This window comes from Dendrobates tinctorius, unplaced genomic scaffold, assembly GCF_039654945.1.
Source record: "Dendrobates tinctorius isolate UK_male_01 unplaced genomic scaffold, ASM3965494v1 ptg000155l, whole genome shotgun sequence".
In the NCBI taxonomy this organism is placed as follows: domain Eukaryota; kingdom Metazoa; phylum Chordata; class Amphibia; order Anura; family Dendrobatidae; genus Dendrobates; species Dendrobates tinctorius.
Genome location: NW_027361822.1, coordinates 18,153,398 through 18,172,874, shown reverse-complemented (window position 1 = coordinate 18,172,874; position 19,477 = coordinate 18,153,398). Strand labels below are relative to the sequence as shown.

Sequence of the window (19,477 nt, the reverse complement as noted above, 5' to 3'; positions counted from 1 at the left end):
TCCCTGGATCAACGCAATATTAAGGAGACTAATGTATATACCCTGTAATATTATACTTTTCAAGAAAGGCATCCAGTCCCTTCTTAAATTTTAGTAGGGAATCACTCATTACAACATCATATGGCAGAGAGTTCCATAGTCTCACTGCTCTTACAGTAAAGAATCCGCGTCTGTGAGTATGCTTAAACCTTCTTTCCTCCAGACGTAGAGGATGCCCCCTTGTCCCCGTCACAGGACTAAGAGTAAAAAGATCATTTGAAAGGTCTTTGTATTGTCCCCACATATATTTATACATTGTAATAAGATCACCCCTAAGCCTTCGATTCTCCAAACTAAATAACCCCAAGTGTAATAACCTGTCTTGGTATTGCAGACCCCCTAGTTCCCTAATAACCTTGGTCGCTCTTCTCTGCACCCGCTCCAGTTCAGCTATGCCTTTCTTATACACCGGAGACCAGAACTGTACACAGTATTCTAAGTGTGGTCGCACTAGTGACTTATATAGAGGCAAAATTATGTTCTCCTCATGAGCATCTATGCCTCTTTTAATGCATCCCATTATTTTATTTGCCTTTGCAGCAGCTGCCTGACACTGGCCGCTAAATGTGAGTTTGTCGTCCACCCATACACCCAGGTCTTTTTCAGTGACTGTTTTGCCCAGTGTAGATGCTGCCACCACGAAGATGTGATATGGAGAAGATTTCTTAACGTTGTGAATAGATTTTTTCATGATGTTACATTGGTTGATCTTCTTCCCATTCAGGTCCCAACAATATCGGATCCTCTCAGTGGAGATCTTCTATATAAGAGAAATTTCCTGATTGACCCATCAAGGATGGAAAGGAAAAGTGATAAGATCGCGGAGAGCATGTTACACCTCACCCTAGAGATCCTCTTCCGGCTTACTGGAGAGGTGAGAGATTCTGATGACATCACATTACATAATAATTATCTACAGGAATAACAGATGAACAGAACTGGAGAGGTGAGGACTCTGGAAATGTCTGTAGTGAGATTTATTAATGTGTCTCCATAACCAGGATTACACAGTAGTGAAGATCTTTAGTGATCGCTGTCAGGCCCCGGTGTCTGAGGGATGGGGAAGACCCCTCTGGCCAATCATGGGGCCTCTACCTTACCCCCATAAACATGCAGGAGTCAATGACCAGAAGATCCGAGATTTCACGTACAAGATGATTGAGCTGCTGACTGGAGAGGTGACACTGCTGGGAATGCTGGGACATTATACAGTAACACTATGAAGTGATTGGGGGGATGACTGTATCATTATATGTATCAGGTTCCTATCAGGTGTCAGGATGTCACCGTCTATTTCTCCATGGAGGAGTGGGAGTATTTAGAAAGACAAAAAGATCTGAACAAGGACGTCATGATGGAGGTTCCCCAGCCCCTCACATCACCAGGTAATAGACAGGACTAAATACACAAGGCCTATAATTATCTGTATGGAAAGAATGAATTCAGTCCCTGTATGTGTTTCCTCCAGTTCTATCCAGTAAGAGGACAACACCAGAGAGATGTCCCCGTCCTCTTCTTCCACAGAACTGTAAACAAGAAGATCCCAATGTTCCTCAGGATCATCAGGTAGATGGAGAGAAGGTGTCATGAGATCTCCCCTATGATGTGTAGACGGCTGTGAAGGTCTTGTGCTCAGTCTTGTTTTATCCACCAGTATTATATGTTTTATACTTGTGTAATGAGAACGGTGGAGATGGCAGGATTAGAGCTGATCATAGATGTGACTTCTCTATCTGTCTGTGACTTTTACAATATTTGTTTCAGGGTGAAGATCTGACCCATATTAATACTACAGAGATATATGTGAGGGGTGATGAGCGGTGTAAAGAGGAGATTCCTACAGATAACCGCCCAGGTGAGTAGAAAGCACTAACTGCAGAGAAGTCACAGATTATCCTTCCTGCAGAATTCTAGTTTTAATTTTTAGGGTTTGTTCTCTCAAAACTTTTTGATGTGCGTTTTTACTGACCAAAGGATTTAGTGCTTAAACAAAAGAACACCCTCTTAAACACCTATTAAAGCATTTTAGCTACAACATTTCACAGGCCAAAACTAAAGTAATACGTTTCTCCACAAAGAAGAATATAGGGCCGATCTCTGTACAATCTGCTCTGACCGTTTGATCATGTGATTGCTCCAGCCTAACTCATCCACAGCAGGAAAGGATTAGTTTCAGCTGCGGATAGTGATTGGTTAAATCGGTCACTAGTTCATCCTCAAGAGGAGGCATGGAGACTGGCGGGGCACCTGGCCATCAGGGGAAGGGGATTATTAGTAATAATTATATCTCATGAGCGATAAACCCTTGAGGGCCATGGACTTGGCATCAGCGTGTATAGGGCATGTGTTGTGTATTAGTCCCACCATGGACTTGATGCGTTGACTGTACAGAAGAGGTAAGTAACCCCGTTATACGATAGACGTCTATGACCTCAAGTTAAGGATTCAGAGAATATGTAGAAGCAGGACTTGTACAGCGATAATCCAGCAACACATAGAAAGGTTAAAGCATCACTTTTATTCCCTTGTTAAAACTATTCCTTCTGTGCAGGTATGTGCTAACAAAAAACACATACACTTATGGCGACATCCCCGCCGACGCATTTCATGGTTGTTCACAGCCCTTATTCATAGCTCGGGGAACAGTACCCATTATCCGAGTATTAAACACTGGTGATTACATGGTACAGGAATAATTACTTAATCCAACAGTAGAAAATACATCGTAACAACATAGAAAAGAGAGATATACAATATATTTTTCTCTTTTTATTATTATAAGATGTTGACATTTTTACATGAGACCCTTCTCTTCGAGCTTCAAGATCTAGTAGTCATTTTGTCTCCTGTCTTAGAAGGATTCTTTTAAATTTTCCTCATTGTGAGGTCTTGTTAACCCTTTCAATACTATCAAGAGAAAAAAGCCATACAGAAAAGGTGCACACCTAAGAGTACAAAAGCAATTACATTTTATTAAACACCATATAGCTCCAAGATTAAAAACAATTAAAACGAAAGCCTCCCTATAGACATACAAGTGCTTCTTACAAAATTAGAATATCATCAAAAAGTTAATTTATTTCAGGTCTTCAATACAAAAAGAGTATTACACACAGAGTGATATATTTCAAGTGTTTATTTCTGCTGTTAGTGTGGATGATTATGGCATAAAGCCAAAATTCATTATCTCAGTAAATTAGAATAACTAACACAAAAAACCTGCAAAGGCTTCCTAAGCGTTTATAAAGGTCCTGTAGTCTATTTCAGTAGGCTCCACAATCATGAGGAAGACTGCTGACTTGACAGATGTCCAGAATGCAGTCATTGACACACTCCACAAGGAGGGTAAGCCACAAAAGGGCATTGCTAAAGAAGCTGGCTGTTCACAGAGTGCTGTATCCAAGCATATTAATGGAAAGTTGAGTGGAAGGAAAAAGTGTGGTAGAAAAAGGTGCACAAGTAACCAGGTTAACCGCAGCCTTGAAAGGATTGTTAAGAAAAGGCCATTCAAAAATTTGGAGGAGATTCACAATGAGTGGACTGCTGCTAGAGCCATTGCTTCAAGAGCCACCACACACAGACGTATCCAGGACATGGACTACAAGTGTCGCATTCTTTGTGTCAAGCCACTCATGACCAATAGACAACACCAGAAGCGTCTTACCTGTGCCAAGGAGACAAAGAACTGGACTATTTCTGAGTGGTCCAAGGTGTTTTTTTTTACAGATGGAAGTAAATTTTGCATTTCATTTGGAAATCAAGGTCCCAGAGTCTGGAGGAAGAGTGGTGAGGCATATAATCCAAGCTGCTTGAAGTCTAGTGTGAAGTTTCCACTATCAGTGATGGTTTGGGGAGCCATTTCATCTGCTGGTGTAGATCCACTGTGTTTTATCAAGACCAAAGTCAGCATATCCGTCTACCAGAAAATTTTAGAGCACTTCATGCTTCCCTCTGCCGACAAGCTTTTAGAAGATGGAAACCTCATTCTCCAGCAGGACTTGGCACCTGTCCACACTGCCAAAAGTAACACCTGGTTTAAAAACAACAGCGCAACTGTGTTTGAGTGGCCAGGAAACTTGCCTGACCTTAACCCCATAGATAATCTATGGGGTATTGTCAAGGGGAAGATGAGAGACACCAGACCCCACAATGCAGACGAGCTGAAGGCTGCTATCAAAGCAACCTGGGCTTCCATAACACATCAACAGTGCCACAGGCAGATCGACTCCATGCTACGCTGCAATGATGCAGTAATTGATGCAAAAGGAGCCCCAACCAAGTATTGAGTGCATTTACTCAACATACATTTCAGGAGGCCAAAAAAAAGGTTGTTTAGCTCACCATGAGATGAATTCCTGTGGCTTTGGGTGTGGTCAGGATGGTGCCCGAAAAAAGCGGCTGTGGTAATCAAACAAAAAAGTTCCAGCAACAGACATCCAAATAGATTGTAGAATAAACATTAAAACTTCATGTTTATTGCAATGCCTTTAAAAACATGCGGTTAAAATGGTAATTCCTGAGGATCACTCGTTAAGAGCAAAAGTGTTGTGATGGTGTGATATGCTATGCGGATATAATTTTGTGTATATTTCTATTTCACTGATTTTGATAATGTTTTCTTGTTCCCTTGTATCATTTTGTGTATTCCACATATTGTCTGGAGTCTCAATTACCTTCCAAAACGCTGATAATTGAATTAACTCACTGTCTGCAGCCTGACTGTACATAATGTGTGTTTATATTTGTCTATTGATGTGTACTGATATGCTAATTGTGCATTGTATTATGAAACTAGTTTGTTGGCTTCTAAAGAGGGAACAGAATGTGAAGGTGTACTGAAGGACACTGGGTAATTCTAAAAATAGCTTACCTTTCTGGGGTATAAAAGATCCTGAGACCGAGAGACCACATCTCATCTCATCACACAGCACGTCAGAGAGAAAGAGAAGCTTATGGACCCATTTTATCCTCTGGCTGCTGGTTATTGGACTCTCATCTTCCTGGACATCATTCATGTTCTGGACTATTGTATCCTCAGTGTGGTGGATTGTTTATGGACCTAATAATTTTGCCAATAAAAAAGGTCTTGGGATTGTTCACACTTCCCTCGCTCTGTTGATTGTGTGATACCGGAGAAGGACCCCATGACTACTGGTGGCAGAGGTGGGATCAACAGAGTGTAACCCAATGGAGAACCACCCACAGAGTGAGTACAGAAATTGGACTGTATCCAGTTTACAGGAGAGAGCCAGAGACCTGGGCCTGAACTACCAGTGACTAACTAAAGAAGCCTTAAATGATCTACTGGTGGGCGCTAGCCCGGCCACCTCCTCCCAGATGTCTAATGGACGAGCACTGGAGACAGGGATCCCCATCCAAAAAAGCCAGTGGTTGGTGTGGTACGAAGAAGAGATGGCGGTTCTGGGTCCAAGCATGTCTCAGGAGTAGAAGGAGGAGGCTGCCCGCCGGTCACAGCGGAGACAAGCAATCGAGCTTGAAAGAGGGAGTAATGCAATGTGGAGTGTAACCCCAACGATCCGGGAACCTGTACGGATCACCTGGACAGAGTTTAAGCCATTTGATGAGGCTTCCGGAGATGTGGAGGGGGTTCTTCAAGGACTTTGAGCAGCAGTGTGCTGTGATGGAGGTGCCCCACTCTAGCTGAATGGGTTTGTTAGTGGGACTCCTGAACGGTAACATGGCGGAGGCTTACCAAACCATTGATGTAGAGCGGAATCGAGATTATAACATTGTAAAGCGGACTATCCTGGATTACCATGCTATTACCCCAGACTCGTATAGGGCCAAGTTCCAAGACCTCCCATGCACCACAGGGGGATCTTTTAGGATGTATGCACATAAGATGTCCCTGGGATGTCGGAGATGGCTGGAAGCAGAAAACGCCTTTACTGTGGAACATGTTATACATGCGTTCCTTATAGAACAATTTCTTGCCAAGTGCCCCGCAGAGGTAAGGGAAAGGGTCCGGGAGCGCACGCCGTGTACCGTGGATAGAGCTGCAGCCCTGGTAGATGAAGCCCTTACTAACCGGCCGCAATGGAGGAGGCTTCTGGACAATGAACCACAGCCTGCTCACGCGCCCCGTCCCCCTCCCATTATAACTGTCCTTCCACCTAGTTGCAAGCCGATGACAATCACGCCTCACAATCCTAGGCCCCAACAGTTCTGACCACGATCTGGGGGTATCACAGAGAGGAGATGTTATGGGTGTGGGCAACCTGGACATTTGCAGTCTGGCTGCCCCTCAAGGCTTCGGAGGGAGCCCCACGCATCCCCACCTCGTCCAGTGCATCTTGTACACTCCATCCCAACTGAGGAAAAGCTACCCCCACCAGAGTGGACCACTGACCACGGCACCATAGATACCCCTCCTGGTATGTACGGACTCCGGCCTTTGTCCCTTAGCTACCCAGAGCAACGGCAACGCCACCTGCAGGACATCTTAATTGATGGATACAAAGTGTCAGGATTTAGAGACATGGGGGCATTCCTGACTATTGCTGACCCCCCGTGTGGTTCGACCCGAGGCAATTTACCAGGGTCTGGGAATTCCCATTGTCTTGGCGGGGGGTGCCCGCAAATATATACAGCGAGCTTCTGTGCATTTGGATTATGGTTGTGGAGAAAAACTGTGTTGGATTGGAGTTATGGGAGGACTTCTTGCAGATATCCTCCTTGTGAACGACATTTGGGAGTTACAGTGCCAATTTGTGGGAGCAGTCACCCGACTAAAGGCCCTTCAAGCACTACATCAACCGGACTTCACCGGGCAGCAACCACTACGAACCACTTCAGAGGTGCTAAGCAATACGTTTGCTGCTACTACATTGGGAGAGTCTTGGGACAGAGAGGAGTTTCGGAGAGAAATAGAGGGTGACACTACCTTAGCATCCCTTTAGGCGAATGGCAGAAACTGGGCCCATGGGAGATAATGGGGATGGCTTCACTCGAGAAAACGGACTGTGTTATCGTGTAACAAAGGTCAGTACCCTGACGCAACGACCAGGCAACTCATTGTCCCTCAGAAGTACAGGGCACAGCTACTCCAACTGGCCCATGACATCCCCTTGGCTGGACATCAAGGGAGGAAATGGACTGAAAAGAGACTCACCCAAAGTTTTTACTGGCCTGGCATCTCGCAGTCAGTAGCCCATTATTGCTGCACCTGCAATCTGTGCCAGCGAATGCGGCATCCAGGAGCTCGACATAAGGTACCCCTGCAATCCCTGCCCATAATTGAAGAATCATTTCAGCGTTTAGCTGTCAACATCATAAGTCCTCTGGCCCACCCCAGCCGGTCGGGGAAGAAATATATCCTGACCATGGTGGACTATGCCACTAGGTATCCTGAAGCTGTGGCCCTGTCCAGTATTACAGCAGTAAAGGTAGCTGAGGCCCTTGTTACCATCTTTACCCGGGTAGGGTTTTCTAGTGAAATATCGGATCAAGGAACTCAGTTCATGTAAGATCTGGTCCAGTCCCTATGGCATACCTGTGGTGTTCGAGCCATTCGCATCACCCCATACCACCCGCAGACCAACGGACTATGTGAACGCTTTAATGGAACCCTAAAAAATATGCTGAGGGCTTTTGTTGACGTTGAAAAAGACTGAGAAAAGTACCTGCCACATCTCCTCTTCACCTATCGGGAAGTTCCCCAAGAGTCCACAGGGTTCTCTCCCTTCAAACTACTGTTTAGCCGGAAGGTCCGTGGGCCTCTCACTTTTGTGAAAGAACATTTGGAGGGAGATATCTCAGACACCGAAATGCCCATCATTCCCTATGTTCTAGAGTTCAGAGACAGTCTCGCCCAGCTAGCTATTTTGGCTAAAGAACATCAGCGAATGGCCCAGTCCAGACAAAAAACCTGATATGACCATAATGCCAGCACCCGGGAATTTATGGAAGGACAACAAGTGCTCATGATTACTGCTTCCTCTGCCAACAAGCTTCAAGCAGTGTGGGAAGGCCCTTATCAGGTTGTCAAGAAAATTAATGACACGAACTACGTTATTGCCCTGGACTCTAGTGGTCGACGACAGAAAACCGTCCACATTAACATGCTGAAAGACTACCACGACCGATCTCTGCCTGTTCTAGCTGTCTGCCACCCCCCTAGTGATACCACCAATGACGAGTATCTCCCCGATCTCCTCCAAGTTGCCCAAGTGGGAGGATCACTGGAACAAGTGCCCCTGGGCTCCCATTTATTGGATATACAAAAGGACGATATTTTCGCCATACTAAGGCCGAGGGCTGCTGCTTTCTCCTCAAAGCTGGGGAAGACTACACTCACCAGCCACCATGTGGAAACCCCCGGACAGCGCCCCATCCAGCAGGCTGCCTACCAGGTTCCAGAGGCTGTTCAAGGCATGATAAAGGACGAACTGGAGGAGATGAAATGACTGGGAGTTATTCAGCCATCTCACAGTTCTTGGGCCTCTCCTGTCGTCCTGGTCCCCAAGAAGGATGGTACAACACGATTCTGCGTTGATTACAGGTGATTAAATGATGCCATCAAGAATGATGCTTACCCCATGCCCAGGATTGATGATCTATTGGATCGTCTGGCCAGTGGCCAATTTGTGACCACGTTAGACTTGAGCAAGGGGTACTGGCAGATACCCCTAACGAAGGACGCTCAGGAGCGCTCGGCCTTCGTTACTCCATTTGGGCTTTTTGAGTTCCTGGGAATGCCCTTTGGGATGAAAACTGCCCCACTACTTTCCAGAGAGTGGTAGATCAACTGTTACAACAATGTCAGGACTTTGCCTGTGCTTACTTAGATGACATTGCCTTTTTTCGCACCACCTGGGAGAAACATCTTAAACACTTGGGCATAGTGCTAGACTGTATCCTTGCTGCAGGACTGACCATTCGCCCTGATAAGTGCCAACTATGGATGGTTGAGGTGCAGTACCTCGGGCATAGAGTAGGGGGTGAGACCCTAAGGCCTGAGCCTGCCAAGGGGGAAGCCATTAGCAACTGGTGTAGACCCCAGACTAAAAAGCAGGTACTTGCATTTTTAGGAACTGCTAGTTACTATCGCAAATTTGTTTCTAACTTCAGCACCTTGGCCAAGCCCCTAACCGACCTGACCCGCAAGAACATGCCTAGGAATGTGACGTGGACGACTGTATGCGAGGATACATTTTCAGCATTAAAGACCGCCCTCATCACTGCTCCTGTCTTGGATGCCCCTCATTATAAGCGCAGGTTCATCGTGCAGACAGATGCATCCACCTTTGGGATTGGGGCAGCACTTAGCTAAGTGAACGCTGCTGGAGACGAACATCCTGTTGCTTTTGTCAGTCAGAAACTACTGGATCGGGAAGTTGCCTATGCCACTGTTGAAAAGGAGTGCCTTGCCATCGTATGGGCGCTAGAAAAATTGCAGCCATACTTGTATAGCAGAGACTTTACAATTGTTACAGACCACAACCCCCTCACATGGCTGAACCGCGTATCAGGAGACAATGGAAGATTGCTGCGGTGGAGCTTGCCCTTACAACCCTACAGCTTCTCCATCCAATACAAGCGGGGAAGCCAACACCAGAACGCCGATGGACTGTCTCGACAAGAAGAACCATAGGCTCCCTAGGCCGACCTACCCCTCCCACTGTGCAAGGAACTATAAACGATTGAGCAATGTGGACTAAAGTGAGCAGGCCAGAGGTCTGTGTAGACCTCATGGAGTGCTCACTTATTATGAGGGGGGAGAGGTTGTGACGGTGTGATAGGCTATGTGGATATATTTTTGTGTATATTTCTATTGCACTGATTTTCATAATGTTTTCTTGTTCCCTTGTATCATTTTGTGTATTCCCCATATTGTCTGGAGTCTCAATTACCTTCCAAAAGGCTGATAATTGAATTAACTCACTTACTGTCTGCAGCCTGACTGTACATAATGTGTTTATCTTTGTCTATTGATGTGTACTGATATGCTAATTGTGCATTGTATTATGAAACTAGTTTGTTGACTTCTAAGGAAGGAGTGGAATGTGAGGGTGTACTGAAGGACACTGGGTAATTCTAAAAATAGCTTACCTTTCTGGGGTATAAAAGATCCTGAGACAGAGAGACCACATCCCATCTCATCACACAGCACGTCAGAGAGAAAGAGAAGCTTATGAACCCATTTTATCCTCTGGCTGCTGGTTATTGGACTCTCTCCCTGGACATTTTATCATGTTACTGAACATCATTCGTGTTCTGGACTATTGTATCCTCAGTGTGGTGGATTGTTTATGGACCTTCTAATTTTGCCTATAATAAAGGTCTTGGGATTGTTCATACTTTCCTTGCTCTGTTGATTGTGTGATACCCGAGAAGGACCCCGTGACAAGTGTCCTTAATCATAACCATGTCTGTGGTCAGTACAAAAGCAGAGTTACACAGAAAAGGAGGAAAAGGAAATTAAGTGAGCGATTAATCCTGTAAATGAGACAATTCTACTAATGACACAAAACATTCAAGAGAAATACATACACATAATATCATGGATGTAAAAAGATTAATTCAATAGTAATACATAATATCCGTTCTCTTACTCAATCCAGAAGGGACTCTGCAATTAAACTTGAAAATAACTTGCGCTTCCTTGAAATGCAATGCTTTGTCTCTATCACCGCCTCGATCGCTGGTAAGAACTTCCTCTAATGCAGGAACATGGAAAAAGTCTAAGCAACCTTTATGGACAGACAAGAAATGGTGAGAAGCTCCTGACCACATTCTTGTTGTAACATTTGTGGCATCATATATATGCTCTGCAATTCTCGTCCTGAGAGGTCGCGTAGTGCAGACATGGTTATGATTAAGGACACTTTTGTTCAAAACGCGTGATCCTCAGGAATTACCATTTTAACCGCATGTTTTTAAGGCATTGCAATAAACGTGAAGTTTTAGGCTGTGTGCACACGATGCAGATTTGCAGCGGTTCCGCAGCGGATTTTACCGCGCAGAAACGTTGCATATCCGCATTGTGATGTACAGTAGCCTTAAAATCAATGTAAAAAAAAAAAACGCTGTGCAGACGCTGCAGATTTTTCCACGCGGTTTTCCCGCAGTACAAAATCCGCAGCATGTTACTTCTTTTGTGCAGTTTTCCATCTCCCCTGTCACCAAATCCGCGATGGAAAACCGCACAAAAACCGCATGAAAACCGCATCAAAAATGGAAGAAATCCGCAGGAAAAATGCAGGTCATTTGACCTGCGGATTTCTTCCATTCTGCGCGGAAAAATCCGCAGGGCCAAAAAGTCCGTCTGCACTCAGTCTTAGGCCATGTGCACACGATGCAGATTTGCAGCGTTTCCGCAGCGGCTTTTACCGTGCAGAAACGTTGCATATCCGCATTGTGATATACAGTACCTTTAAAATGAATGGAAAAAAAAAAACCGCTGTGCAGACGCTGCGGATTTTTCCGCGCGGTTTTCCTGCGGTACAAAATCCGCAGCATGTTACTTCTTTTGTGCGGTTTTCTATCTCCCCGGTTACCAAATCCGCAGGGGGAAGACCACAATGGAAAACCGCACAAAAACCGCATGAAAACCGCGTGAAAAATGGAAGAAATCCGCAGGAAAAATGCAGGTCATTTGACATGCGGTTTTCTTCCATTCTGCACGGAAAAATCCGCAGGGCTCAAAACTCCGTCTGCACTCAGCCTTGGCGTTTTATTCTACAATCTATTTGGATGTCTGTTGCTGGAACCTTTTTGTTTGGTTTCAGTAGGCCAACATTTCAGAGTTTAAAATAATTTTTCAAGCTGGTGTTATAAAGTATTCTAATTTACTGAGATAATGACTTTTGGGTTTTCATTGGCTGTAAGCCATAATCATCAACACTAACAGAAATAAACACGTGAAATAGATCACTCTGTGTAATGACTCTATATAATGAGTTTCACTTTCTGTACTGAAGAACTGAAATAAATTAACTTTTTGATATTCTAATATTCTAATTTTGTGAGAAGCACTTCTATATGGATCAATATCCATTAATATGATTTATCACAATCATGCATATATAGAATAATAATCACTATTAGATCTCTCAGGATTGAAGCATTAGAATCAAATACAGACCAGTGTAGCAGTATAGGCACTAATGGATCCCTAGGTGAAATAAATAATTGCAGTCAGCTATACAGTCATGGTCAAAAGTGTTGGCACCCTTGGAATTGCTCCAGAAAATGACGTATTTATCCCATAAAATTATCACAATCTTTCATGTTTTGTTATACACATGTTTATTTCCTTTGTGTATATTAGAACAACACAAAAAAACTAAGAAAAAAAGGCAAACTGGACATCATTTTCACACAATACCCCAAAAATGAGCCTGACAAAACGGTTGGCACCTTTCCAAAATTGTGGATTTTGGGGTTGTTTTACTGTCTCTGGCACTGGGTGCCCTGACTGTGCACAAGGCATCATGAAATCTGAAGATTACCAGAGGAATTTGGGTTGCATTATGGTGCCCAATGTCAGAAAGCTGGGTTTGCATTCTAGGTCATTAGTCTTCTAGCAGGACAATGACCCCGAACATACTGCAAGAAGCATCCAGGAATGGATGGAAACTAATCGATGGAGAGTTCTGAAGTGGCAAGCAATGAGTCTGGATTGAAATCCCATTGAACACCTGTGGACAAACAATTTTGTCCGGCCAATTTTTGTGGTTGTAAGTGAAGTAATGTCCATTTTGCCTTTTTTCTTTATTTTGTTGTGTTGTTCCAATAATCACAAATGCTAATTTCACACTTGCGTTGGGCAGAGCTGCGGAGGGCTGAGTAGTTCCTCCGTTAAGCACCGCCCACTGCCGCACCTCTTCCATTCAGCTCCACCTACATCGGCATGCGTCCTGCGTACCGATCTTTAACATTTGGTACGTAGGCCGTGCGTATGTATGCGGATGTCTCCGCATGCGTCGTTTTGACGCTGCGCCGACCGCAACAAAATGCAACATTTTGTGTTCGCAGTTTGGCACAGCGTCAAAACGACATGCCGACGTAGGCAGAGCTGAATGGAAGAGACAAAGCAGTGGGAGGGGCTTAACGGAGGAAGTACGCAGCCCTCCGCCGCTCTACCCAACGCAAGTGTGAAACTAGCCAAGGGAAATAAACATATCTATAAGAAACTGACTGTAGATCCATATGATAACCTCATAGTATACCACACCAAAGCCAATTCAATGTCCAAATAAGTACGAAATATCCAGAAAATGCTAAAATAGCAACTCCAAAAGCCCTAATCATGTGTAAGTAAAGTAATAAAACACAAATGAAAAATAGATGTAATATCACAATAAGAAAAATATACATTCTAAATGTAAAGAGTTCCAGAAAGCGCTGATCTGATCACCTATCATGAGCTTATAACAGCCGCAGATAGATCCGTGATCCACCTCGTGGCCAGCGTTCATAGGAGATCGTGACTTCTCCTATCCATAGCGGTGCTGAAGCCCTGCCATGTGTAGCACAGGCGATTGGATGATCACCGCTTCAAGTCTCCTAAGAGAAATATTGGAGCTAGTAAAAAGATACAAAAAAAAGTTTACAAAATATAAACGAAAAAAAATGCATATTTGATATTGCTGCTTTTAGAAATGTCCATTCTATCAAAATACACTGCTCAAAAAAATAAAGGGAACACTCAAATAATACATCCTATATCTGAATGACTGAAATATTCTCATTGAATACTTTGTTCTGTACAAAGTTGAATGTGCTGACAACAAAATCACCCAAAAATCATCAATGGAAATCAAATTCATTAACCAATGGTGGCCTGGTTTTGGAGTCACACACAAAATTAAAATTGAGTGTAATGTCCTTAAAACATGTCAAAATGAGGCTCAGTATTGTGTGTGGCCTTCACGTGCCTGTATGACCTCCCTACAATGCCTGGGCATGCTCCTGATGAGGCGGCGGATGGTCACCTGAGTGATCTCCTCCCACACCTGGACTAAAGCATCCGCCGTCTCCTGAACAGTCTGTGGTGCAACATGACGTTGGTGGATGGAGCGAGACATGATGTCCCAGATGTGCGCAATCGGATTCAGATCTGGGGAACGGGTGGGCCAGTCCATAGCTTCAATGCCTTCATCTTGCAGGAACTGCTGACACACTCCAGCCACATGAGGTCTGGCATTGTCCTGCATTAGGAGGAACCCAGGGCCAACCGCACCAGCATATGGTCTCACAAGGGGTCTGAGGATCTCATCTCGGTACCTAATGGCAAGCACATGGAGGGCTGTGCGGCCCTCCAAAGAAATGCCACCCCACACTATTACTGACCCACTGCCCAACCGGTCATGCTGAAGGATGTTACAGGCAGCAGATCGCTCTCCACAGTGTCTCCAGACTCTGTCATGTCTGTCACATGTGCTCAGTGTGAACCTGCTTTCATCTATGAAGAGCACAGGGCACCAGTGGCAAACTTGCCAATCCTGGTGTTCTGTGGCAATTGGGAAGAGTCCTGCACGGTGTTGGGCTGTGAGCACAAACTCCATCTGTAGATGTCGGGCCCTCAAACCATCCTCATGGAGTCGGTTTCTAACTGTTTGGGCAGACGCATGCACATTTGTGTCCTGCTGGAGGTCATTTTGCAGGGCTCTGGCAGTGCTCATCCTGTTCCTCCTTGCACAAAGGCAGTGGTAGCGGTCCTGCTGCTGGGTTGTTTCCCTCCTACGGCCCCCTCCACATCTCCTGGTGTACTGTTCTCCTGGTAGCTCCTCTGGGCACTGCTGACAGACACAGCAAACCTTCTTGCCCCAGCTCGCATAGATGTGCCATCCTGGATGAGCTGCACTGCCTGAGCAACTTGAGTGGGTTGTAGAGTCCGTCTCATGCTACCACGAGTGTGAAAGCACAACCGATATTCAGAAGTGACCAAAACATCAGCCAGAAAGCATTGGTACCGAGATGTGGTCTGTGGTCCCCACCTGCAGAACCACTCCTTTATTGAGGGTGTCTTGATAATTGCCAATAATTTCCATCTGTTGTCTATTCCATTTGCACAACAGCATGTGAAATTGATTGTCAATCAGTGTTGCTTCCTAAGTGGACAGTTTGATTTCACAGAAGTTTGATTTACTTGGAGTTATAATCTGTTGATTAAGTGTTCCCTTTATTTTTTTGAGCAGTGTATAAAGTAAATGAATCCAATCGGTAAATGGCCTAATGAGAAAAAAATTGAAATGCCTGAATTGCGTTTTCTTGGCCACTGCAAAATCGCAATAACAGGCAATAAAAACACTGTATCTACCCCAAAATGGTATCAATAAAAACGTCAACTCAGGGAGCAGAAAATAAGCCCTCACACAAGCACCAAATCCCCCCAAAAATGGAACCGCTAGGGGTCTCAGAAAATGGTCACATAACCTAATTTTTTTTCACCACTTACTGTAAATAAAAAAGAACCCATACATGTTTGGTATTTACGAACTCAGAATGACCTAAGTAATCATATTGCCAGGTCAGTTTTAGCATTTAGTGAACATGGTAATTAGAAAACAGAAATGTGGAATTGCACTTTTTTTTTGCAATTTGACCACATCTGCAGTTTTTTTTGCCTGTTTTACAGTTCGATATATTTTAAAAATTGTTTTATTCAAAATTGCAATTCGTCCTGTAAAAAATAAGCCCTCAAATGGTTATATTGACTGAAAAACGAATATATGTCTCTGGGAAGAAAGGAAGAAAAAATGCAATCGCAAAAAATGGAAAATCACAAGGTCATGAAGGGGTTAAAAAAGGTTCATAAGAGCATAAGAAACCCACTCCAAGTCACTCACCTATTCTTAAAATAAAGGAATTTTAAAAGTTAGCATATTTGTTATTTCCATCATAGCAAAGATTCACACAACCACTTTTTTCTTTACAAAGTTTTGAATTTTTATACGCCACTAAGCCACCGGCTTATCAAGGTGCAGAACAAGATGGCAATGGAGACTAGAATAGAGGTCTGTCCTCTTCAGCGATGATTCCAACGATAGCGAGAGATTGGTCTGGAGACTATGATGACCATGCAATGAGGAAGCCTTAACGAGGGAATGTCACGCTGGTCCTACTCCCATGATTATACTGTGGGGTGGCATAATGTACGGTATCCGGACCCCTATAATCTTTATTCTAAGTACACTAATAGCTCGGCGTTGCAGTGATCTGGCCAGTTCTCCAAAGTATCTCAGGAGATGTTTTTCTACACACAACAACCCCAGGCTGCATATTGCTTGTGGTACTGTGAGCTGCCTGCGTGGTCTAAACGTGCTCCCATGTTCTGCAGGGTCTCCTGACTTCTCTGCCATTGAGCATTTCTGAGACATCATTGGTTGGCAATTGCAAATTGAGCTGCCAGCAGCAGATCTTGAGGATTTTCTGGCCCATGTGCATTCAGTGCGGCAGAACATTTCTCATACGACCATTAATAACCTTATTGATATCAACCATAGCATGTAAGCGCATTTTTATACAAGCCACTCATACTCGATACAGAAAAGATAGAGATGTTTTGAAAATTTTGTTTCCATTTTTTATCATTTCCAAATTACTAACATGTATTTCGATTCTGTGATTTCCATAACTTCACAACTTTTCTTTCTGGGTGCTACAATTTCAATATTGAGGAGTGTGGAAAGTCTGACATATTGTGAGTTCACCGCAGATAGAATTTTTTAAAGCCAAATGCAGCGATGGACATATTTTATTTGAAAGGCAACAACCCCTTCAATGGTATTGGTCAGTTCTGCCATGATCATGCTTACCAGCAAGGTTGTGTAATCTGTGGAAAGCTGATGATGGCCGAAACACAGTGGATCCAAGGAATATCTGGTAGACAGGCATGCAGGGTCTCCCGAGGAAACAGGAATTAGTCGCTGATAGGCATTTTACAGTTTATGAAGTTAACAAGTAATCTAGGTCACGCAGAGTAGTGAGGAAGATGGATGTATAAGCATTGGATGAGGCAAGAAGCAGTTCAGGAGCAACCCAAGATCAATTTCTAGAATTGATTCATTCCATGTCTATTGAAAAATAAATATACATTTAATTTTTTTGGCAGCTAACTGGACCGTGATCTCAGAGAATTACCAGAAATTTTCACATTTTAATGGAAGTGATCCTGGTATCAGAGCTGATACTTTTGAAGAGCATCCCATTACACCAGACATACCTCTCGTCCTTCTTAATAAAAATAAATATAACAAAAGGGATGGTGAACATCCAAGAGCACATACAAGTAAGAAGCCATTTTCATGTTCGGAATGTGGGAAATGTTATAGATCAAAATCTGATCTTACTAACCATCAGAGAAGTCACACAGGAGAGAAACCATTTTCATGTTCAGAATGTGAAAAAAGTTTTTCAAACAAATCCTCTCTTGCTCAGCATCAGAAAATTCACACAGGGGAAAAGCCATTCTCATGTTCCGAATGTGGTAAATTTTTTAATCAGAAGACAAATCTTGCTGCACATCTGAAAATTCACACAGGGGAGAAGCCATTTTCATGCTCAGAATGTAAAAAAAGTTTTTCAAACAAATCTTCTCTTGCTCAGCATCAGAAAATTCACACAGGGGAAAAGCCATTCTCCTGTTCCGAATGTGTAAAAAGTTTTTCATACAGATCCTCTCTTGCTAAGCATCTGAAAATTCACACAGGGGAAAAGCCATTCTCATGTTCAGAATGTGTAAAAAGTTTTTCAGACAAATCCTCTCTTGCTCAGCATCTGAAAACGCACACAGGGGAGAAGCCATTCTCATGTTCAGAATGTGTAAAAAGTTTTTCAGACAAATCCTCTCTTGCTCAGCATCAAAAAATCCACACAGGAGAGAAGCCATTTTCATGCTCAGAATGTGGTAAATTTTTTAATAAGAAGAGAAATCTTGCTACACATCTGAATATTCACACAGGCGAGAAGCCATTTTCATGCTCAGAATGTAAAATATGTTTTTCAAACAAATCCACTCTTGCTCGGCATCAGAAAATTCACACAGGGGAAAAGCCATTCTCATGTTCAGAATGTGTGAAATGTTTTATAATGAAATCTGATCTTACTACACATCAGAGAATTCACACAGGGGAAAAGCCATTTTCATGCTCAGAATGTGGGAAATGTTGCATATCGAAATCCTCTCTTGCTCAGCATCAGAAAATTCACAAAGGGGAAAAGCCATTTTCATGTTCAGAATGTGAGAAATGTTTTATAACGAAATCTGATCTTACTAAGCATTTGAAAATTCACACAGGGGAGAAGCCATTTTCATGCTCAGAATGTGGGAAATGTTGCTTAACGAAACCTCATCTTACTAAACATCAAAGAATTCATACAGGGGAGAAACCATTTTCATGTTCAGAATGTGGTAAATTTTTTAATCAGAAGACAAGTCTTGCTACACATCTGAAAATTCACACAGGAGAGAAGCCATTTTCATGCTCAGAATGTGAAAAAAGTTTTTCAAACAAATCCTCTCTTGCTCAGCATCAGAAAATTCACACAGGGGAGAAGCCATTTTCTTGTTCGGAATGTGTGAAATGTTTTATAACAAAATCTGATCTTACTAAACATCGGAAAATTCACACAGGGGAGAAGCCATTTTCATGTTTAGAATATGGGAAATGTTTTACAAACACATGACATCTAGTTACACATTGGAGAAGTCACACAGGGGAAAAGTAATTTTCATTTTCAGAATGTGGGGAAAATTTTCTTACGTTTATTTTATTACTCAGAGAAATCACACACGCAGGTAGACATTTTCTTTTAAATTAATTTACTAGGCAAATTGTATGAGTGACCGTCAATGTAAATTCACAATTTGTCATACAAGAGAAATGGAAAACAATTTAAATCACTAAATGATGACTATTAAATGTAATTAATTACCAATAAACATCTGTTATTAGAAAGCAAACAATGGAAATAAAGCATCTATAAACTGATTCGTGCACCTTATTAGAGACACCCATCTATTAGTATATTGGACATCCTCTGGCCTTTCTAAGTGCAGCAATTTCTTGTCACAAAAATGTTAAATGTAGGATTGTTGGCCCATGCAGGCTGGATGTCTTCTTGCAAGTGTGGCAAAAGATTAAATCTCTGTTTACTTCTTCCAGTTGTAATGCACACAACAGTGATTTTCTTGTTTGCAAAAAAAAAAAGTCACACCTGGGGGGTTTCCACTCTTTAGGCACATAAGGGCTTCTCCAAACCAGACATGGCGTCCGGCAATGATTCCAGCAAATTTTAAATTCAAAAAGTCAAATGGCTCTTCTTCCTTTTCCGAATCCTGCCGTGCTCCCAGACAGTAGTTTTCATCCACATATTGGGTATCTCCATGCTTGGGAGAAATTGCACAACAAATTGTATGATACACTTCTTCTGTTACCCTTGTGAAAAAAAATTGGGACTAAAAGAACAT

General features: G+C 43.1%; 1 protein-coding gene across 1 annotated transcript in view; it reads left to right on the top strand.

Annotated features, from left to right (window-relative positions):
* The window catches only part of LOC141051180 (uncharacterized), a 90,468-nt gene extending 71,470 nt beyond the window's left edge, over positions 1–18,998 (top strand). The window contains 7 exon segments of the mRNA XM_073548045.1: positions 764–913; positions 1,041–1,217; positions 1,301–1,424; positions 1,508–1,605; positions 1,804–1,894; positions 17,120–18,622; positions 18,625–18,998. Of these exon segments, the coding sequence (XP_073404146.1) occupies positions 764–913; positions 1,041–1,217; positions 1,301–1,424; positions 1,508–1,605; positions 1,804–1,894; positions 17,120–18,622; positions 18,625–18,809 (2,328 nt within the window). The 3' untranslated portion in view covers positions 18,810–18,998.
* Positions 18,999–19,477: the final 479 nt, after the last annotated feature.